The sequence below is a fragment of the Salvia hispanica genome, chromosome 5 (genome assembly GCF_029641045.1).
Source record: "Salvia hispanica isolate PSC_SH4W2 chromosome 5, Shi_PSC_v1, whole genome shotgun sequence".
NCBI classification, from domain to species: Eukaryota; Viridiplantae; Streptophyta; class Magnoliopsida; order Lamiales; family Lamiaceae; genus Salvia; species Salvia hispanica.
Window position 1 is genome coordinate 3,015,654 of NC_142696.1, and position 22,703 is coordinate 3,038,356.

The following is a 22,703-nucleotide window of genomic DNA, read 5'->3' on the forward strand; positions in this document are numbered from 1 at the left end:
CTAAAAAGGTGTTTGTGACATAGAAAAAGTTACCAGTGTTTGGAAAAAATAATGAAGATAGATTTTTGCCTTTTTGACCAAGTGATTGCACATAGCAAATAGATTTGTGTTGAATAGTACATATAATAAAAAGTACTACTACTCACCTTATGTAAATATCTATGGAAAAAAGTAGCATAATTAAATTATTAAAATGTAAACAATTTAAGATAAATGTGTTTTGTACTAATCTAAGGTTGTAAATAATATTTTATAGGCTTGCACTGTACTTGTTCTGTTCATAATATAAGATTAGTCATAATAAGTCCATAAACCAAACTTTAATAATGTGGAGTAATAATTTGAAAAGTAAAGAGGACCACTTTGAGTTAGTTTTTTTTAATTACGTTTCAATCATATGATAGGAGTATTTCTCTACGTTTAATACTATCTAACATTCAATAATATATGAAACTTGACACTTAATTTGCCATTTTTTTAATATTGTCATATGCATTATTTAAATTCCAAATATTCCAAATATGTAGTCTTCAAGAAATCCAATCAAGTGGACTAACTAGAATATAATTAAATGGGGCATTTGAAAATGCTGCTTAAATGATTCCTCCACATGAGACAATCATTCATTGAATCAACAAGCATAATTAATACTTATAAAATTAATACATAAAAAATCAGTGGTTTCTCTGGCAATGATATGATTGCATGTGCTCTAAATAATACAACACATCTTATTATAATTCCAAACACAATTGTTTCAGACAACATTTGTGTGGTGCCACCCCCCTTGCCTCAAACCATGTGTTTTGTATGAAACAAGATTTTGATGGGATTGATAATATTGTGGTAATAATAAGGTGACAATATCTCATTTTTCTGTGTCTTCAACTCTTGAAGCCAGATTCCATGCATCACTCTTCAATTTTAAGACAAGATTAGGCAAAAACCAAACACAAGAAGTTGCTTGTCTACTTTGATTTAATTGAAGGTTAAATTACATGGGACCAGCAAAAATTAGTGTATTGTTCACATTATCACATCATTACTTGGTTAAAATTCAAGATTACCTAATAAAAATCCAATCTTGGTAGAAGAAATTTCAACAAATATATCATTTTCATTCCTTGCAGAGGAAAAAAGTAGCATAATTTATACAGTTACTCACTTTATGTATGGAAACAAAAATTTTCTGTTTACACTCTTGAATTCATGACACATGCTAGAGGGGAGTTTTTTCCGAAAGGCGTGACGTCACGCCACGCCTCGCGTATAGCTGCTAGCCGTGACAGGGCACGACGCCATTGGGAGGATCATCCTCTTGAGAGGATGCAATTCTTGAAGTGGAAACTATGTGGTCTCTTAGGTCTTTGATCATGTTGTATCTCTCGAGCTCGTCTTCCACGTCGCTCTTCTTCCATGGCTGTGATGAGAACTCGAATAGCCCTCTTCTGTCGAACACGTCTAGTGTTTCTTGTTTGTTCCCATCGGTTGAAATGGCGAGTGCTGGTGGTGGTGGTGGTGGCTTCTTGATGGACCTTCTCCCTTTGCTCTTGTCGATTGAGTTCCTCTTCGACTCTGCTTTGGCCGTGTCGCTCCATTGAAAGCTCTTGCTGATGTCGTCCATGTTTAGTTCGATGGAGTGGAGGTCGCTGTCAGCTGAATCGTCTTCGTCGTCCTCCTCCTCATCGTCATCGTCATCATCGTCATCATCATCGTCTTCTTCTTCGTGTTGATCAACTCTGTTTACTAGTGAGACGTCCAAAACGTCGTCTCTTGCTTTATCATGGTACTCATATGGGCTAGGCAGCGTCTCCCTCAAGTATCTCTCGAGCTCCTTGATCTTGTCGTAGCTCGGGGAGCCATCGCCTTGTTGCTGCTCTTCGCCATTCTTGGACTTCAAGTAGGCCTCGAGCTCGTTCCTCAGCGTGTCAACGAGCGCGTTCTTCTCCTCGAACTGATACTTGGCCTCCGCGAGCTTCATCTGCACTCGCTCCTCACGCAGCACATCAGCCATCTGCATCATCTCCCTCTCCTTCTCCACCTCTTCGCAGACCTTAGCCGAGCGCCTCTTGAGCTCCTCCACCTCAGCCCGGTCCTCCCCTATTCCCCGAGCCAGCTCATCGCACACTTGCTCAAATATCTCCCGTGCCCTCTTCTCGCTCTCGAGCTCCTTGCTCATCTTAGCCAGGGACTCCCTCGTCTCCGCCAATTCTGTACCGAGCTTCTTGTTAAGCCTCTCCGTCCGCCTCCTCATTTTCCTCTCCGATTCGAGCTCCCCGTTTACCGAGGCTATGGCCCTCCGAATCTTATCCTGCTCTTTCAATTTCCAAACCAACTTCTCCTCTTCTAACTGCTTCAACAAAACAGCAATCTCACCCCCCTTCCGTTGCTCTTGGATCAATTTACTCACGTGGATACAAGCCCGGTCGAGCTCAAACTTTAGGGCCGAGAAAAGGGATAAACGCGCAGAGTTCTGCTCGTCGAGATGGCTGACCCGGCTCATCACTTTGAGCAACTCTTTCGAAGTTATAAGGCCGTTGTACACATCCTTGAGAAGATTCTTGGTTCCAACGACTTGCCTACACGGGCTCCGGGCATGGTTCGGTGCCTGATCAACCTGTGCATCGTCTATGTTAATCACATTCTCTAGAACATTCCAACCAAGAAGAAACAGCCAACTGAAATGAATACACAAATGCTAGACAAATGAAAGTATTTCCTAACCATATGGTGATATCTACAAGGAGACAAACAATTGACATGATAGGTAGAGTGGTGCCCCATAACTAAAACAAACCATGTTCTCTGCTCCACAGTAACGCCATACGTTTTTTGTCCATTTCTAGTTGCTCCTAGTAACGAAACAAAATGATCGAAGCATCTAATCGTGGAAATCGACTTAATTCAAGATCTCCATATTATCCTCCACCATCACACCCCACCAAAGGAATCAGTCCTATTCAACTAATCTTCATCTAGTAAAAAAAGTTCACTAAAAACACACTTAATCTTAGTTTTTCCTAAAATGATCGAATCAACTAATCGTGTAACTCGACTTAATTCAAGAAAACATGTTGGATCTCGGAATCATCCTCCACCATCACTCACACCCCACACCAAAGGGAATGTAGATCCTAATCAACTAACACAAATTCTAATGCCAATTCATGTAACTTCATCTAGCAAAAGACTATTTCAACGTTAACTCGAAAATCATACCTCAACGAGGCAATTATACCTCCACCATCACTCAAACCCCACCAAAGGGAATCAAGATCTTAATCAACTAAAACAAATACTAATGCCAAATCATTTAACCATCTTCATTAGAAAAAGACTATTTCATCGTGTAAACTCGAAAATCATACCTCAACGAGGCAACTATGAGGAGATTTGGTGCCTCCCAAACCACTTTCAATCTGCAGAAGCTTCTGAGAACTTGCAGAAGCTCTCCTCCTATGGCTGGTCTTCTGTAGTGGATAAGATTCCATTTTCTGCAATTCAACAAAACAAAACAACATCAAACACAAATTTATGCAAACAAATCACTTCTCCCACCAAAAATCCCTAATTCAACCTAACACAACACAACACAACACAACAAGTAAACACCCAATCCCCACCTCAGAGACATGACTACCAAAGAGATCAGACAAGGCAAGAGCCGTTGATCCCGGCTTCTTCGCCTCCTCCAACATCCTCTCCCTCCTAACAACTCCCCCAACCCCATTCAAACTCTCCCTCCTTACTCTTGGTGAAGGCAGGCCATCAATCTCCCACAGAGTGGCAGCCAGTTTCCGGGCTGAGATCGACATCTCCCTCGCCTCCTCCCCACCCCTCACCGCCAAATACTTGAGTGCTGCCTTGTCACCACTCTCCATCGATGGTGATCTCGAGCTCATCATCTTCCACCTCGGCACAGGGGTGCTCGATCCCACTCGTCTCCCCACCAAAAAAGCTCGCTTCAACCGGCTATTCTGCACCAACGACGACGAGGAAGACGATGAACAACCCCTCTTCCTCACTTTGCATTTCCTCGCACCAATCCTCACATCCACATTGATCAAATTCTGCCTTGGCATCCTCCAACCACACCTATACCTAACGTGATTCTACACCATAGCAACCGAAAAATCCAATCTTGGAGCAAGATATATGCATACAAAAGCAAAGAAGAATCACTCCAATCAAGACTCTCTATATCACAGCAAGCCGAAAAATCCAATCTTGGAGCAAGAAATACGCATAGAAAAGCCAAGAATCACTCCAATAAAAAAAACCAACAGATCTAGAGACAGAAATAGGGTGGTTTAGAAGCGGTGAGGCCCCCTTTTGAAATGAAAATTGGTAACTGCCGAAAATGCTTTAAATGGGTCAAAAAAGGAGGGGTGGAGGAGATTCGAACGTACCGGGAATTAATGCAGTGAGATGTTGAAATGGGGTTTGGCATGCAAATTGGAGGCCCCTTTCTGAAAAGTTGGGCTCTGATTTTTCAAAAATTGGGAGAGGGAAAGGAAAAGGGAGGAAGATACATGTGACAGTGTAGTTGCAAATGAGGCAACTGTCAAAGCTTCCTCTTCAAGTGCAGTTGAGAAAAGTTGAGAGAGAGAGGGAGCTTTCAATGAGTGAATCTGATGGCCTTTTTCATGGAAGACAGAGAGAGAAAGAGAGGGAGAGAGAAGGTGGTTATATAAAGAGAAGATGATGATGTGGCAGCCACGTCAGCATTTACAAGGATTCATTTATTATTTTTTCGAAATTTTTACGATAATTATTTTATATACTCCTTCCGCCCCTAATTAAGAGTCACATTTTTTCATTTCGATCTCCCCATTTAAGGGTCACACTTCATTTTTACCATAAATAGTAAGGAGGTCACACATTCACCTAACTCAATTTACTCACATTCTATTATAAAACTAATATAAAAAAATGGATCTCACATTCCACTAACTTTTTCAACCAATTTTTTTTACATTTCTTAAAACTTGTGCCCGGTCAAAATGTGACTCTTAATCGGAGATGGAGAGAGTATTTCATTCGAATGAGGATTGCGTTACGGAAATTACTCTGGAAAGATGATGGATTTTGGTTAAATTTGGTCTGACACATGACTTTAAAAATTAGTTAAAAATATATATAAATTTGGAATTATTCACAAAAATATGATGGTCCATGTATAGTATAGTGATATTATTTTTCAACTAAATAATGTTATTGATATGAAGTGACCATATCAAGTTAATGGAGTAGTAGTTACGTATATGTAAAATTTGTCGGCTTTCTGTCAAATATAATTTTACATAATTTTTATCTGATAAATTCAAATTTTTTCATAATTTTTCAATTGATTTTTTAATCATTGTTTTTTTCAAAAGAGGCTTTTATAACTTGTTTGGAGTATAATTAAACTGATCGGTATACAAAAACGTGAAATAAAAAAATGTATTTTCGCGCATTATTGTATGGGGGGAAAAAGTTATTTTGATATGGCGGTTTAAATTTATTTTCCTTTTTTGATAATGATTTCTTGCCTATTTGTAATAAGATAATTAGCGCGTGATTATTGTAACTTTCTAACTTCGAAAACAAATAATTAGAGAGTTGAACAAATATCAAGCATAGATTAGCAGTCTAAATTATTTATGTCCAACTTTGGTGGACTATTTTCTGAAAGTTAACCCATCTTAATCAACACCAAATCATTAAATTTCCAAAATTAACTGTAGAATTCATTATGCTTCTGTAATATCGAATGATATTGGATGAAAAAAAAATTCAAAATCAGACAGTAATTAAGTTAATCCGAATCAATTAGACTATTGATTCAACCGAAATACTATAATTAAATATTTATATATGTAATATAATATAAAACTAAAATTTAATGGATGGAATATATAATTTGAATATAGTTGATAAATATTGATTCATTTTGTGAATAATTTAGTAAAATATTTAATATTTTTCCATATTGACATTTTCAAATTTCTCATAGTTACTGTTGAACAGCTTTTATTATATTGTCCGAAAATGGATATAATTATTAACATGGTAAAAACTCTAAAACAAGATTATATTTATATGGTACAATTCACAATACGATACACATAATCTAATAAAATGAAAAACAATATGAGAACCGCAATAATTCATATATGTCCGATTAGGATAACAATCACTGTTCTTTTTACACTATTATGGTAAATATGCAAAAGTTGTCACATGAATATGTAAAATATGTCAAAAATGTCCTAACTTTTCAATGGTACAAATTACAATGTTGGTAGACATCACATTCATAGAATGGCCAATGGTCCACATTTGGCAGAGTGACATAAGAATTATTTGATTTTTTTTCATATACAATATATTAAATCATATGGGAACAAAAATGATAATCACATTTACCCCTAGTTAGTAAGTAGTCGTAGCTTATTTTAAGTTGAGCTATTCTAAATAATTTATCTAATATTTTGTTACTTTTTTACAATTGTTTCACCCCCTAGTTAGTAAGTAGCTTAGTTTAAGTTGAAATAATTTATCTAGCTGTAGTACTATATTGTGTAACTTTTTTCCAATTATTTCTGCAAAAGTAGAATTTGTATTGAGGTGGGCATACCAATAATACTCGCATGTTCCTAGTTTTGCAAAAACAAATAATAAAATGCACATATAATTATGTACGGCTGTGAATTTATCATTTATGTAATGAATAGTTGCAAGTTTTGACCTTGTTCTTTGCATTTACATTTGATTCCACATGATTAATGTTCAATCAAAGAGATGTAATAGATGCCATATTTGCAAATAAACCCCTAAGTTGTCTCGAATTCTCAATATGGGCCTTCCCTCAGAGTTAAAATGTTAGTATTCGATTACTCTTTAATCTATTTACTTATTTTTAGAAATACATACATATAAATTTAGATTTAAAATAATCTTTCGGAAAAATATACTCCCCTCTTTTTTTATTGAATATAAATTTTTGAATGACCCGTATTTTAATACACAAATGATAAAGAAGTGGATTCAACTAGACGATCGAGAACACTGCCAAATCATATAATGATAAAGGCTGAAATCAGATTATTGTGTATCTTGATAATCAACTCCACGGCCCTTTCTCCCTTATTATTCAGGATTTTCCAAATTAAAAATTTTGGAATTCTTGTGTTTACTCATTTTTTTAAGACACAACAATTTATGCTCAACTAAACTTTCGAGACAGAATTAACTACAGCCCAATTCAAAACCTGTAGGAAGTAAAAATTGGGTCCAACGATTCCAAGTTTTGGGCCAAAACAATCGAAACATTTTGAAAATGATTTTTGATAAATTCATTGGAATCTAATTTAATTTTAAACCTGATTACAAATATTTACAAAATTAATTCACCCCCTAATCCGAAATGAGCTGTTAAGATGAGTTGAATAATCCAAAATTTTGTTTCTAGTTATATTTTGAGCTGAAACAATAGTACGGGGAAAAATGTATTGATACTTTGTATGGAAATGTTCGTATGTCATAAGAGCATCCACAATAGGGGACGTCCCGACGGAGGTCCTCTAGGCTAGAGGGAAGGGCGTTCCGGACGTCCGCTATTGCGTTAGGCTAACGTGACAGACGTCCTGAAGAAGGACGAGCTCTCATCCGCGGACAACATCTAGTCGATTTTTTTATTTAAAAAAATATATATAATTTTTTTTTATTTATACTCTATATTACAACTCATTGCACTTTATTTTTTTAATATTTGATAAACACCAACAATTAAAATGAATTAATCGTATTTGTCAATTTATTTGCTAGGCTAGGGCATTGGGTAGCCTATTGTTGGGGCAGTTGGACCGTGAGAAGTCCTTCATGATATGGTAGGAGGAGTTTTTGGCTAACCTATTGCTCGCCTATGGCTAGTCCGCATCCTATGGTGGATGCTCTAACTCTATTTAATAGGGCCCAATTTCGAATTTAAATGTAATTGAGCTGGGCATTGATTTAAAATGCTAGTAACTCAAAATAATTCTTTGGATTATAGTTAAATGGACCTGGATAAAATAATCTCTCCAAAATTAGAATTGAAATTGAAATAGATAATACATATTTTTATTATTATTTTCGCTATGATGAAATCTTTGGATTTAGTTAAGGAATTAATCTCAGGATTAATGTGTTAGTACACAATTAAATCTCTTAATTTAGTTAAAGAACTAGTATTCAATTAATTTAAGTGGTATAAAGTAAATTCCTCGATTTAAACTAAAAAAGTCCTGATATGGGAATGGATGGAATCAATAATTAATTACAAGCGAGTAAATCTTTCAATTTAATTAAAGTAAAGAGATCGAATCCCCAAAATTCTGAGACAGTTGAAAGTCAGCAAATCTTGAAGTTAATCAAAAACCTCATAAGTTCATCTCCATATTAAATATTTTCATAAATTAAATATTCAGATTTAATTAAAGCGGAAAAGCTAACGTCTGAAAGAAGATGAAGCATAATATACAGTGCATATCTTGGCCGGAATAACCTATTGTTATAATAATATTTTTAAATTAAATAAGGAAATAAAATCATAACCATCGAAAAATTGGCAAAAATACACTTACATTGTGTTATTCTAATTGAATGCGGAAAGATAGGATTTAGCGATAATTGAAGATATATACATTCATGAATCATGATGCAAATTATTATTATTATTATTATTATTATTATTATTATTATTATTATTATTATTATTATTATTATTATTATTATTATTATTATTTTATGGGACTTAATATAACATACCATACTGAATAAAGAATTAAAAGGCGTGATTTAAGTAATAGGATTATAACCGATAATAAACGTAACATTATACAAATTTTCCTTTTTGCCACGTGGCATTTTCTGGTCCGTCTATAAAAGTATAATTTAATGGCTTCAAATAGACGTAGGTTATTTTCCAAAAATTGTTATGTTATTCATATATATGGTATTTAATTGGAAATTATTTTCCAAATAGACGTAGGTTAGCATAATTGTTTGTTTCCTAAATTAATAGTAATAAAACTTTCGCCGCCTCTACTTTTTTTTTGTCTATATAAAGTGAAGTACGTTCCATATTAACCGCTCTATCGCTAGACCAATACACGGAAATATGCCGAGTTGTATAGACCTATATCCGGCCGAAGAAGACTACCCCTACGAAGAAGAGATTCTCCAATCCCCCCACAATCTGAAATCATGGTGCCGCTACCTCACCCACGCGCCGCCGCAGAAGCGCGTGATCATCTACGAGCGCGCTATCAGGGCCTTGCCGGGAAGCTACAAACTATGGCACGCCTACCTCCGCCTCCGCCTCGACGCGGCCCACGGCCTTCCCATCACCCACGCGCACTACCAAGCCCTCAACAACACCTTCGAGCGCGCCCTCGCCACCATGCACAAGATGCCACGCATATGGATCATGCACCTGCAGTCCCTCACGCGCCAGCGCCTGATCACCCTCACGCGCCGCACATTCGACCGTGCACTCCACGCGCTGCCGGTCACCCAGCACGGCCTGATATGGGAGCCCTACCTCGCCTTCGCGTCGCAGAAGCTGGTCCCGCGGAAGACCTCTGTCGCGGTTTACAGCAGGTTCTTGAAGTACGACCCGAGCTACGTCGAGACCTTCATCGAGTTCTTGATCGACTCGGAGATGTGGAAGGAGGCTGCCGAGAGGCTGGTGGAGGTTTTGAACGATGATCAATTCGTGTCGAGAAAAGGGAAGACGAGTTATGGAATGTGGATGGATTTTTGTGATTTGTTGACTCGTCATTCGTTGGATATGGCTGGATTGGACGTGGATGCGATCGTTAGAGACGGGATTCGGAGATTCAGAGACGAAACTGGGAATCTTTGGATAAGTTTGGGAAATTACTACATCAAAAAAGGCCTTTTTGAGAAGGCAAGAGATGTGTTTGAGGAAGGGATGATGAAGGTAGCCACAGTGAGGGATTTCAGCCTTGTGTTTGATGCATATTCGAAATTCGAGGAGAGTTTGCTCTCTCCTCGAATATTGATGGAAAATATTGACGAAGACAGCGAAGATGAAGAAGGTTTTTGGTTGAAGGATGAGAATGATTTGGATATGGAGCTGTCAAGATATGCAGATCTGATTCGAAGGAGGCCGGAGTTGGTTAACAGTGTTCAGTTAAGGCAGAACCCTCACAGCGTGAAGGCGTGGCGTAAGAGAGTTGGGATTTTCGAAGGGAATCCAACGAAACAGATTTTGACTTACGCAGAAGGTGTGAGGACAGTTGATCCGACCAAGGCTTGGGGAAGCCCCACACTCTGTGGGTTGGATTTGCTAAACTGTATGAGAGTAATGGAGATGTCTCGAATGCTCGGGTTGTTTTTGATAAGGCCGTGCAGGCTGATCACAAGGCTGTCGATGATCTTGCTAGCGTTTGGTGTGAATGGGTGGAGATGGAGCTCAGACATGGCAATTTAAAGGGCGCGGTCGAACTCCTCCAACGTGCTACTTGTGAGCCTTCGGTCGAAGTCAAGAGGAGAGGTAGTACAATTTTTTTTTTCATTTTGTTAAAACTTAGTTATACTCTGTTTTCAAGTACTCATCGCGCTTAACCTTTTTCTACGTATAGTGACGGATCGAGAAAACGAACCTGTGCAAATGAAGCTTTACAAATCCCTCAAGCTTTGGACTTTTTATGTGGATGTGATGGAAAGCTTTGTTGACTTGGAGTGGACATGTTCAATTTATGACAGTATAATCAATCTAGGAATAGCAAATCCTCAAATCATCATAAGCTATGGAATGCTTCTTCAAGTAAGTAGTGAACCATCTTATTTAAAAATTTGATACACTTCACTATTTCGGTCCGTCCCTGAAAATTTGATACACTTCACTTTTACCATTTTTAGTAGTGAACCTCATATTTCACTAACTCATTCTTACTCACATTTTATTATAAAACTAATACTTTAGAAGTAGGACCCACATCCCACCAACTTTTTCAACTCACTTTCCATTACATTTCTTAAAACCCGTGTCGGGTCAAAATGTAGCAAATTTTGGGGGACGGAGGTAGTACTTTTTTCTCCACTTTACTTACTAGATTTAGAAATAACTAACTATATGTTTATAATTTCACTCTCTAGGAAAATAACTGCTTTGAAGAGTCATTTAGAGTTTATGAGAAAGGTGTGAAAATCTTCAAGTACCCTCATGTGAAGGATATATGGGTCATCTATCTTTCCAAATTTGTCGAAAGATACGGAGGAACAAAGGTGGAACGAGTTCGGGATTTATTCGAGAGGGCGGTTGAAGAGGCTCCCGCGGAATCAGTGAAGCCTCTGTATCTTCAGTATGCAAAAATGGAGGAAGAATATGGTCTTGCTAAAAGAGCAATGGAGGTTTATGACAAGGCCACAAAAGCTGTCCCAATTAATGAGAAATTGGGAATGTATGAGATATATATTGCCAAGGCAGCTCATATGTTTGGTTTGCCAAAGACTAGGGAGATTTACGAGCAAGCCATCAACGGATCAGGGCTTGCGGACGAGGATGTGATGGCCATGTGTTTGAGGTATGCGGAAATTGAGGTGAGCCTCGGGGAGATTGATCGTGCCCGTGCATTGTACAAGCATGCGTCGCAGTATGCTGACCCGACTAGATTCGATCATGAGGTGTGGAACAAGTGGGGTGAGTTTGAAGTGGTGCAAGGGAATGAGGACACGGTCCGGGAGATGGGCCGGGTCAAGAGAAGCGTTTCGGATAGCTATAGCCGGGGAAGGGTCGGCAATGGTGCAGCGTTGGTTCGGAAGAGGGAAGAAGGAACTGATGCACAAAGCCATGGTGCTTTGGAGAGAATCAAACGACTGAGAAGCAATTGATACAGAAAATTTTGATTACATGTCTTGAACTTTTTGATTATATTTGTTCATATATACTCCTACTTGACTTGTAGTACTCCCTCCGGCCCAAAATAAACGACTCATATTCCTTTTTGGGACGTCCCATGATAAGTAACCCATTTTCTTTTTTTGGTATTCCCTCTCTTACTAACAAAACCCCATTTCCTTAGATCCCGTGCGAAAAGTTTGTGGTCACTTATCAACCAATTATTTAAATACTAATTACTTATTGGGTGATTATTATTGTCCGTGATATGATTATGCTGTTTGAAGATTGTTTCATTAATTTGATCACCAAATGATGTTAATTTAAGAAGATTCATAATAATAGTATTTATTTTATTTATTAGGCAAACCAATAAACCAACATACAAGGATTAAAACCGAACCAGATTCATAATAATACTATTATTTATTTATTTTATTAGGCAAACCAGTAAACCAACATACTCCTACAAGGATTAACCAAACCAGAATCATAATACTATTATTTATTTTATTTATTACTATTATTTATTTTATTTATTAGGCAAACCAGTAAATTAAGCAGCATAAAAGGATTAATTAAGCAAACCACATTTTTGTCTGCAAATCTCTGACGGTATTCTCGTCTAGCTTAGACGCTCTGGCCAGATAACTGCTGTTGATGGGCGGCTTGGCCGCGAAAAGAGAGTCGGGCAGATAAGCAAACCACCATATAACTTTGGTAGAACCACCGAAATTGATTTATCTGAAAATGATTATCACGACTTTCAGATATCCGTTTTTCTGTTCTATATATTGAATCTCCCTAACATATTTTACACAGTATTCTTGTTTTGATAAGTATATATAGTACTAGTATTTTCTTCCTGTACCACTAACCCCTTACTTTTTAAAATTATAAAGAAAATGTATTTTGTGTATAATTAAGTTGCGATGACTATATTTTTATTTTTGTTGTTGAGATTTTTTAACTTAGAAATAGCAAAATTTTGTTTTTCATCTTCAATTTACCGCGATATGTTTCTGCAGTTTGAAGTTTGTTTCATTAATTTGATCACCAAATGATGATGTTAATTAGATGTAGTATATGTATGCTTGTGTTAAAATGACACCGTGACATTGCTTATACAGCAATATTATAAACGCCACACAGCAATATTACATACACTACACCGCAATCTATAGATTGTTGTATAGTGTGTCGGATATTGCTGGACAAGAAATATTGTTGGATAAAGACCAGCAAATTGCTGACCGTCTTTTTTCAGATTTTTTTGCCACGTGGCAGCTTATTATTCGTCCACGTGTACAAATGATTGGCTAGGAATTGTGGTATGGTGTTATTTTAAGGGGTGGTGGCACCCTAACATGCCCATATATATGGCTCTAAGAAGATTTATAATACTATATTATTTATTTTATTTATTAGGAAACCAGTAAACCAACATACAAGGAATTAAGGATTAACCAAACCAGATTCATAACACTGCAATTATTTATTTTATTTATTAAACCAACATACAAGGATTAACCAAACCAGATTCATATTAAACCAAACCACATTCTTGTCTGCAAATCTCTGACGGTATTCTCGTCTAGCTTAGACGCACTGGCCAGATAACTGCTGTTGATGGGCGGCCTGGCCGCGAAAAGAGAGTCGGGGTGAAAAACAAACCCGGGATTCTGGCTATTGAGAGACGAAGTCGTGACGCTCTTCCCTCTAGCCACGTTCCGCACGGTGTGGACGAGGCCGACCGGGAAAAGAAACGCATCGCCTTTGTTGAGAACTTTGCTGTAGTATTTGTATTCCGGGAACGAGGTCACGAATCCCACCTCGATCGAGCCTTCTATCACGTAGGTGAGCTCTGACTGTTAGAATAATTGAGTGAACAATTACTTAAAGCTCTCTATGATGATTAACCGAGAACAACGGAGAAGGAGCACAAACTGTAAAGCGGAAGCGTACCTTGATCCATATCATATAGAACGGCGAATAGAACGGCCGAATTGCTTTGCAGCGGCTATGGATCTTCCAAACGATCAGAGACGTTCTTCGCGATAGTCTGCCGAGAGAATACAGAGATATCGAATGTTCTTCTGACGTCTGGGGACCATAACCCTAGCTTATATTTATATTAAATATAAACCCCTTTATTTTCTATTCGGTCCCTCATCAAATAGAAAATCCCATATGGTATCTACACTTATTTCCATAACAAAATAAATACACTTTAGCCCAAACTTTAATCTTTAATGGATCACTTTAATTGGGCAACTGAAAGATAGCCATACACATTAAATTAGTCATGTGGAAGCCCAAAAATTCTAACAATCTCCCACTTGGGCAACACATGACACCAAATAAATGTGTACAAACCGAATGAGCGCTCAAAATGCTATCACATAGTGTATTTCCGAACAATCTCATTATCAACCATATCGACATAGGACTAAAGGGGCAGTCACCATATTTTTTCATGATTAAACCCATCAGTAATCACATATGCAAATATAATCAACAACAGATCAATTATGGAGTGTAGCATGGAAATTTCATGCAAGGTGATCATACATGCCTATTTCCAACTGGTCCTCCCAAAGTGAGATCACACTAAAACCAAATTACACAAGTAATGGACAAAACATAATACTTTATTTCTGCAGAAAATAACATGATTTCTACAACATGTTTAAACACAATATAGAGCATTAACAAAATTAATTACTCCCACTAAACGGAAGTGTCCTCAAATGATAAAACACCCATATGGGCTACATGCCCATGAAAGACCTTAAGTGGTAGTCCCTTAGTAAGCGGATCTGCAATCATCAAATCCGTTCCTATATGCTCTATAGAAATTTGTCCACTCTGAACCCTTTCTTTTACAACTAGGAACTTTATCTCAATATGCTTTGACTTAGCAGAGCTCCTATTGTTGTTGGAGTACTGCACTGCAGAGTTATTGTCACAATACAACTTAAGTGGTCTTTCAACTCCTTGAATAATACGCAGCCCAGTGACAAAATTTCGCAACAGTAACCCATGACAAGATGCCTCATAACAAGCTACGAATTCTGCTGCCATGGTGGAAGGAGCCACAAGTGTCTGCTTAGCACTTCTCCACGATATGGCTCCTCCAGCCAGCAGAAATACATAACCCGAGGTGGATCTCCTACTATCTTGGCATCCAGCAAAATCAGAATCAGAATACCCAATGATCTCCAAATGATCTGATTTTCTGTATGTGAGCATGTAATCTTTTGTTCTCTGCAAATATCTCATAACCCGTTTTGCTGCTTTCCAATGATCCATTCCGGGGTTACTGAGATACCTTCCCAACATGTTAACAATAAAAGCCAAATCGGGTCTAGTACATACTTGGGCATACATGAGACTTCCAATAGCCGAAGCATATGGAAACTTTTGCATCTCATTAATCTCAAGACTTGTTCTAGGGCATTGAGCAAGACTAAACTTGTCTCCTTTAGCCACATGGGTGTCTAGAGGCTTGCAGCCATGCATCTCAAACCTTTTTAGCACTTTTTCAATATATCCCTTTTGTGACAATCGTAGAATATCACGAGAGCGATCTCGGTGAATCTTGATCCCTAATACAAAAGAGGCTTCCCCAAGATCTTTCATCTCAAATTTCTTTGAGAGAAAATTCTTGGTATCGTGCAACATTTCCTTATCATTTGTGGCAATCAATATGTCATCGACATATAATACCAAGAAGATGCATCTGCTCCCACTGAACATGTGATACACACAATCATCAATAACATTCTTCTCGAAACCGAATGAGAGAACTGCTTCATGAAATTTATGGTACCATTGACGAGAGGCCTGCTTGAGCCCATAGATGGATTTCTTTAGTCCGCAAACCATTTTCTTTGGGTCTCCGACCACAAAACCTTCTGGTTGCTCCATATAAATCGTTTCCTCAAGTTCACCATTGAGAAACGCTGTCTTAACATCCATCTGATGCAGCTCAAGATTAAAATGTGCTACTAATGCCATGATTATTCTAAATGAGTCTTTCGAAGAAACCGGAGAGAAAGTCTCTTTATAATCAATACCTTCCTTCTGAGTAAAGCCTTTAGCTACAAGACGTGCCTTATATTTATCCACATTACCTTTTGAATCTCTTTTGGTCTTAAAAATCCATTTGCAACCAATGGGTTTCACACCTTCAGGTAATGGGTAAATATCCCAAACGTCATTAAATAGCATTGACTTATATTCCTCATCTAAGGCTTGAGTCCACTTTTCAAACTGAGGATCCTTCATTGCTTGAGCAACAGTGACAGGGTCATTGTTTTTCAAACCAATATTATCCTCATTTTCAGTGAGAAAAACCACATAATCATCCGGAATGGCATTTCTCCTTTCTCTAGTGGATTTCCTTATTGGCATTGGTTCTTGAGGTTGTTGAGGTTGAACTTGAATAATCTCATCAACATGATATTGATCCTCATTGAGATTATCAACTTGGAGTCGTGCATTTATAACATCATTTTCTTGAGGTTCTTGATCTGCTTCTTCTTCAATGTCAAGAATAGAAATCTGAGCATTGTCAGAAGCAGCAGTAGGAATTGTTATAGATTCCTCCTCAAAAGTGATGTCCCTTATTGCATTTTCCCCCCCAAACTCAACATCCTCAAAGAACACCGCATTTCCCGTCTCGAAAATTGTTCTTGTGGTGGGATCATAAAATTTGTAACCCCTTGACTTTTCTGAATAACCAATAAAGTAGCTGCTCACTGTTTTGGAGTCCAATTTCTTTTCATTTGGCTTGTAAGGCCTAGTTTCAGTTGGACATCCCCAAATGTGAGTGTGACTTAGACTAGGCTTTCGCCCAGTCCAAAGCTCATAAGGTGTTTTAGCAGCTGCTTTAGTTGGTACCCTATTGAGAATATATGCTGCAATCTTTAATGCTTCTCCCCAAAGTGATTGCGGTAAGGAGGAATGAGAAATCATACTCCTCACCATATCTTTAAGAGTTCTATTTCGTCTTTCAGCTACACCATTCATGCTAGGCGACCCCGGCATAGTGTACTGAGGGACGATCCCACACTCTTCCAAATAGAGAGCAAAAGGTCCTTGACGTTGTTCACCTGAGCCGTCATTTCTGCCGTAGTATTCACCACCACGATCAAATTTGACTTTCTTAATGTTTTTGTTGAGTTGGAGCTCAACTTCAGCCTTGAATATTTTGAACTTGTCAAGAGCCTCAGACTTTTCATGAATTAAATATAGGTACCCATAACGAGAATAGTCGTCTATGAATGATATAAAATATTGTTGACCATTCCAAGAAGCCGAAGGGAATGGACCACAAATATCCGTATGTATTAATTCTAAGACGTCTGTAGCTCTATTGGCACCTAATTTCTTATGTTTGGTCTGTTTTCCTTTGATACATTGAACACACACATCAAGATCTGAAAAAATTAGTGTGTTTAATATACCATCTGACACAAGTCTCTCAATTCTTGATTTTGAGATATGACCTAAACGCTTGTGCCATAAGTTCGCCGAATTTTCATTATTTAATTTTCGCTTAGTCCCCTTTGATTCAACATGTAAGGCTTCTGAATATGAAGTAACAGAATCAAGCATGTAAAGATTGTCATATGCACTTAAAGAACCAGTGCCCATAATACCAGAATTATTTGAAAGAGTAAACTTATTATTCCCGAATGAACAAGAAAAACCAAATTTGTCCAATGCAGAAATAGAAACCAAATTCCGTCTAAATGACGGTACAATAAAAGTATCTTTCAAATCCAGAAAAATTCCAGTCTTTAACAACAATCTAAAATGCCCAATAGCTTCTACTTCCACCGACTTGCCATCTCCCACATAGATGTATCTTTCACCATCAGTTGGCTTTCGGCAGCTCAGACAGCCCTGCATTGATAAACTTATGTGAGTAGTAGCACCAGAATCTACCCACCAAATATCACTAGGGACTGAAGCTAGATTAACTTCAGAACAGACCAAAGCAAGAATCATACCTTTCTTAGCACGCCAGGCGGTGTACTTGGCACAATTCTTCTTCATATGATCAGACTTCCCACAGAAGTAGCAACCACTTTCCTTATGTTGCTTCTTTTGTGATGGTCCCTTGTCCACAGCAGCATTCTCAATAGGCTTTCTCTTTAAGCCCTTTCCCTTATTGCTTGAGCTAGTAGCCAGTTGAGCAACCTCAACTCTGTCTTGCTTCAATCTCTCCTCTTCTTGTACACATTATGAAATGAGCTCATTAAGAGACCACTTCTCCTTCTGACAGTTATAACTGACCTTAAATTGGCTGAATTGTGTAGGAAGAGAGAGTAACACCAAATGCACAAGTAAGTCCTCAGGGACTTCAAGTTTGTGCGCCTTCAAGTTTGAAGCAATATGAGACATCTGCATGATGTACTCCCTTATGTTGCCCTTTCCCTTATACTTCATTGAGATCAAGTTTGCCAGAAGCGTACTTGTCTCGGACTTTTCGTTTTTAGCAAAACGCTCCTCAATTTTGGCAAGGTATTCACTAGCATTAGCAATATCCTCAGAAGCCGTGCCCAGAAAGGCCTCTGGGATGCTGCGCTTGATGATCATAAGACTCACGCGATTCGAGCGTTCCCACCTCTCAAAGTCCCGCTTAAGATCAGCGGTACTTACATCCGTAAGAGGGGCGGGTTTCTCAGTCCTTAACGCGAGGTCAAGATCCATGCAGCCCAAAGTGATCAGAAGGGTTTCCTTCCAATCCTTGAAATTTGACCCATTCAACATAGGTATGTTTTGCACGTTGGTAGACACAGAAGCAGAAGACGTCATAACTACAGAGAAACAAAACCAAATTAACCGTCATGCTCACATCATAAAATTCAAATAAGAAGGTAGCATCTCGAGGTACCGGCACAACATTTAAATCAAGTCTTTGGACAGTAATATAAACTTGTAAGTGGCAACCTCTTTGTAGTGATCAAACACTGACAATAAAATCATGCCAAGCAATGTCCACCTTTGGGCATCACACTACTTACACGATAAACCGGATAATTGTCACGTATTTACCACCACAGGTATGTGTTACCTCGTGCCAAATAATGATCTTCCTTTGGGCCGACTAATATCCGCATTGAAAATACACACACACTTCACCGTCCTAATATTCGCAATAAGGAAGTCTAGACAAGAGAGGTTACTTTGGCAACGTCATGTTTCGACTAATCTATTTTGGATATTAGTAAAATACATAAAGGAACATGAGATGCACCAAAACAAATTTGAATTAAGAAACCTTAGTCGAACTCTCGAAAGAATTCTTAATTCCCATTTAGTTATTCAAATAATTGAGAAACCGAATCAAAAATTTCCTCAGAATCAGAAAATTATGAATTGAGAAATCAATTCATAAGCCAAAATATATGCATCACCATACTCATAATTAATATATAAATTACGGTAACAAAAAATATATCAACTATGGCAACATATAAACTACAATTATGGAATCCACCAAAATTCCAAATCAAAACCGTATCATTTGCGTGTGAAGCAATTTTCACAGAACCGCATACATGAATTATATTCATCAACAAGTTTTATTCCATATACATTAAATCAACAAGATTTCATTCCAGATGCATATTCAATTATCATCAATTCAACAACCCATATAAAACACGTATTGGAATGCGTGCAACAATATTGACAATTCAATATGCGTAAATGATAACAGAAATATTGCACTTGATCCATAATCAATTCATCAATCCATAATTAACGGCGGCCGTAAATATTTACATTGGAATAAAACCCTAATTTTCCTTTTCCCAATTCTCAGAGAATCATCAATAGAGTGGCTCTGATACCACTTGTTAGAATAATTGAGTGAACAATTACTTAAAGCTCTCTATGATGATTAACCGAGAACAACGGAGAAGGAGCACAAACTGTAAAGCGGAAGCGTACCTTGATCCATATCATATAGAACGGCGAATAGAACGGCCGAATTGCTTTGCAGCGGCTATGGATCTTCAGATAAGCGAAAATTAAATAATGAAAATTCGGCAAACTTATGGCACAAGCGTTTAGGTCATATCTCAAAATCAAGAATTGAGAGACTTGTGTCAGATGGTATATTAAACACACTAATTTTTTCAGATCTTGATGTATGTGTTCAATGTATCAAAGGAAAACAGACCAAACATAAGAAATTAGGTGCCAATAGAGCTACAGACGTCTTAGAATTAATACATACGGATATTTGTGGTCCATTCCCTTCGGCTTCTTGGAATGGTCAACAATATTTTATATCATTCATAGACGACTATTCTCGTTATGGTTTGTGCTCCTTCTCCGTTGTTCTCGGTTAATCATCATAGAGAGCTTTAAGTAATTGTTCACTCAATTATTCTAACACTGACGCCCTAGGGTGCGTGTGAGGCGGGAAGTACCCGTTTGGCGCAAGCTCTGCGCGTATAAGAAACTGGCCTTGGGTGTTCAACTCCGGGATTGTGAGTACGGATGCAACGACAAAGGTGACGCCGTACGCGTTGAAGGGTCCCGGCCTGTCCAGGCCGGTCATGAAGAAGTCGTTTGCGGTGACAAGTCTTGGGTCCCTGCATATTGACGTTGCTGGAAAAAAATAGATATGATACTTAAATGTTAGTAATTTTATAATTAATGTAGAGAATGTCAATCAATACATCCTAAAAGACTTTGTTACGACTTACGAGAGGGTTTATTTGATCTATAAAGTTATATAGCAATGGCTTCGCGACAATTGGTGCGTGACATTAGAATATTAGATTGCATACCGAATGGGGAGAGATATCATTTGGTCTATAAACTGGACACTGAATTGGGACATTAGATTATAGATCAAATAGGAGAATTCTTCCAAAAAATGTCTATTTGATCTATAAACTGAATACTCCATCCGTCCTCTATTAATTCTTCAATTTTTTTTAATTTTCGTGCGTCCCTTATTAATTGTTCACTTTCGCTTTTTACTATAAATGGTAAGTATGTCCGACATTTCATTAACTCATTCTACTTACATTCAATTATAAAATCAATATGTGAAAGTGAGACGCATATTTCACTAATTCTTTTAACCCACTTTCCTTAACATTTTTTAAAACACGTATCGAAACTAAAGTGGACAATTATTGGGGGCGGAGGGAGTATATGTTAGTAGGAGAGAGACCTGCCTACGCATTTTTGTTGCTTACGGTTGGTTCCTTAGCCAGACCACACTCTGTGTTGTTGGACCTCTAAATGAAAGTATCAATGTTATAGTCAGATCAAACAGAGAACATATCTCAAAAGACTAGCTTGTTAGAGAGACAAGGCTCATTTGAGCTATAAATTTTACACTAATTGCATACACAACTGATGTGAGGCATCTGTAATAAATCTGAAGCAGCCATAAAATCGTAAAATAATTTTTAAAAAAAAGAACTAAGAAAGTAGGTACCGAGTCCTAAGGGAGGTGCAACGCAGATATCTTGCAGAGGACTAGGGTCAAAGGCCAAGGAGATGAGAATGGAATTGAGGAACGCTAATGTGATGAACAAGATAGCACTGGAAGCCATGAATGTAAATCAAGAAAGCTTGCTTGTTTAGAATTGAAGAAAACAGCCTCCTTTTATAGAGGTGTTCACACTGTTCAGTAAGATCTTAACGTTGTACTATCAACTTTGATTCTTCTTAGAAATGTAAGCAAAATGTCACATTAACTTCCAAATTAATTATGTCTATAACTCAGCTATTTAGATTTGTCAACTCTACTATAGGGAGTAGTTCTTAAAAATAACAAATTGTTATTCGACAAATTTCACAGAGTTAACATTAATTTAATTTTAATAAAAGATATATAGTGTATCAACTATATATGGAGAAAATAAAATTGGTGTGTAGGGATGAACATTTAGATATCGATTGGTTTATGCCTCAGTTAATTATAAATCTGAACTTATTTGAAAGTCTTAAAATTGAGTTCAAAAATCCAAACAAAATAACCTGAAATATCAACAGAGATCCCAAAATTCCAAGAGCGCAGAAAATTTTTAATTATTGCATATATAAAGGTCTCGACAACAACAAAAAAAAAATCATTAAGTACATTTTTTTATTACTATGACGCTAATTTGTGTTTATAAATATACCACCGACGCTTCAAAAGTCGTCCTTATGGTTGGTGTCCCAACTAAAATTAGAGGACGCAAATGAAAGCATGATAATCTGCTATTAATTTAGGGACACTTTCTTTTGCGTCCAAAATTATTGTTATTATTGAAAACTTCCCAATGCAAATGAGTGTGCCTCAATTTTTATGTCCGTGTAGTGAGTGAAAATATTGAAATAAAATATTTTATTTCATATAATATCTAAATAAAGTATTATAAGTACTATATAATAAATACCTTTTGACATTTTCGATTGTAAAAAATCAATCTGAGCCAAAATGAAAACTAAATCTGATACGAAAATCTAGCTAACTGGTTTCAATAAATTTGGCGAAAGTGACAATAGCCTAATTTCAATTTTTGCAAATTAATGCTGAATGTACTTAAGCTGATCAAATTTTACAAAAAAAATAAAATTAATCATATGACTTTATTAAATCTCTCTTTGGATTTTCTTAGATTCTTTCACGGGCAGTAAAAAAAGTCGGATAGCAGAGTTTAGATTATTATAAATAGTGTCACAAACTTGGAAAATTAGTACTGCTAGAGAAGATTTCTCTTATGTAATTAAATAGAATGGTGATATAGAAAAAGCTTGGCTGATCCTAAATTAATCAAAT

The 22,703-nt window shown here is 37.3% G+C and overlaps 2 protein-coding genes and 2 pseudogenes across 4 annotated transcripts; 1 reads left to right on the top strand and 3 right to left on the bottom strand.

Moving 5' to 3' along the window:
- Window positions 1-1,097: 1,097 nt before the first annotated feature.
- Window positions 1,098-4,647, bottom strand: LOC125190010 (uncharacterized). 2 transcript variants are annotated; one of them, XM_089057885.1, is made up of 4 exons: window positions 4,410-4,647; window positions 3,624-4,140; window positions 3,369-3,494; window positions 1,098-2,617 (listed from the first exon to the last, which is right to left on the bottom strand). In XM_089057885.1, exons 2-4 carry the CDS (start codon window positions 4,080-4,082, stop codon window positions 1,277-1,279), a joined length of 1,926 nt encoding a protein of 641 aa, XP_088914011.1. In that variant the 5' UTR covers window positions 4,083-4,140; window positions 4,410-4,647; the 3' UTR covers window positions 1,098-1,276. The 2 variants fall into 2 exon arrangements, with proteins under 2 accessions (XP_088914011.1, XP_088914010.1); XM_089057884.1 differs by having other exon boundaries at window positions 3,624-4,647.
- Window positions 4,648-9,145: 4,498 nt separating this feature from the next.
- LOC125190009 (uncharacterized) lies at window positions 9,146-11,999 on the top strand (annotated as a pseudogene).
- Window positions 12,000-13,372: 1,373 nt separating this feature from the next.
- Window positions 13,373-21,489, bottom strand: LOC148924213 (germin-like protein 8-11). The gene is made up of 3 exons (XM_089059784.1): window positions 21,372-21,489; window positions 20,313-20,527; window positions 13,373-13,761 (listed from the first exon to the last, which is right to left on the bottom strand). The coding sequence occupies exons 1-3, from the start codon at window positions 21,487-21,489 to the stop codon at window positions 13,435-13,437; spliced, it is 660 nt and encodes a 219-aa protein (XP_088915910.1). The 3' UTR covers window positions 13,373-13,434.
- Window positions 17,565-18,817, bottom strand: LOC148924214 (uncharacterized; annotated as a pseudogene). The gene is made up of 2 exons (XR_016130968.1): window positions 17,914-18,817; window positions 17,565-17,806 (listed from the first exon to the last, which is right to left on the bottom strand). The product of XR_016130968.1 is annotated as an uncharacterized LOC148924214 (transcript).
- Window positions 21,490-22,703: the final 1,214 nt, after the last annotated feature.

What these genes read in the sequence shown, in the direction of transcription:
- LOC125190010 (XM_089057885.1), bottom strand. Translation starts at nt 4,082, where the DNA reads ATGCCAAGGCAGAATTTGATCAATGTGGATGTGAGGATTGGTGCGAGG. An exon ending in TTGGTAGTCATGTCTCTGAG is followed by an intron (nt 3,495 to 3,623) that starts GTGGGGATTGGG and finishes GTTGAATTGCAG; the next exon opens with AAAATGGAATCTTATCCACT. An exon ending in CTCATAGTTGCCTCGTTGAG is followed by an intron (nt 2,618 to 3,368) that starts GTATGATTTTCG and finishes GACGATGCACAG; the next exon opens with GTTGATCAGGCACCGAACCA.
- LOC148924213 (XM_089059784.1), bottom strand. Translation starts at nt 21,489, where the DNA reads ATGGCTTCCAGTGCTATCTTGTTCATCACATTAGCGTTCCTCAATTCC. An exon ending in TGCACCTCCCTTAGGACTCG is followed by an intron (nt 20,528 to 21,371) that starts GTACCTACTTTC and finishes ATTTTTTTCCAG; the next exon opens with CAACGTCAATATGCAGGGAC. An exon ending in ACACGCACCCTAGGGCGTCA is followed by an intron (nt 13,762 to 20,312) that starts GTGTTAGAATAA and finishes TTATTCTAACAG; the next exon opens with TCAGAGCTCACCTACGTGAT.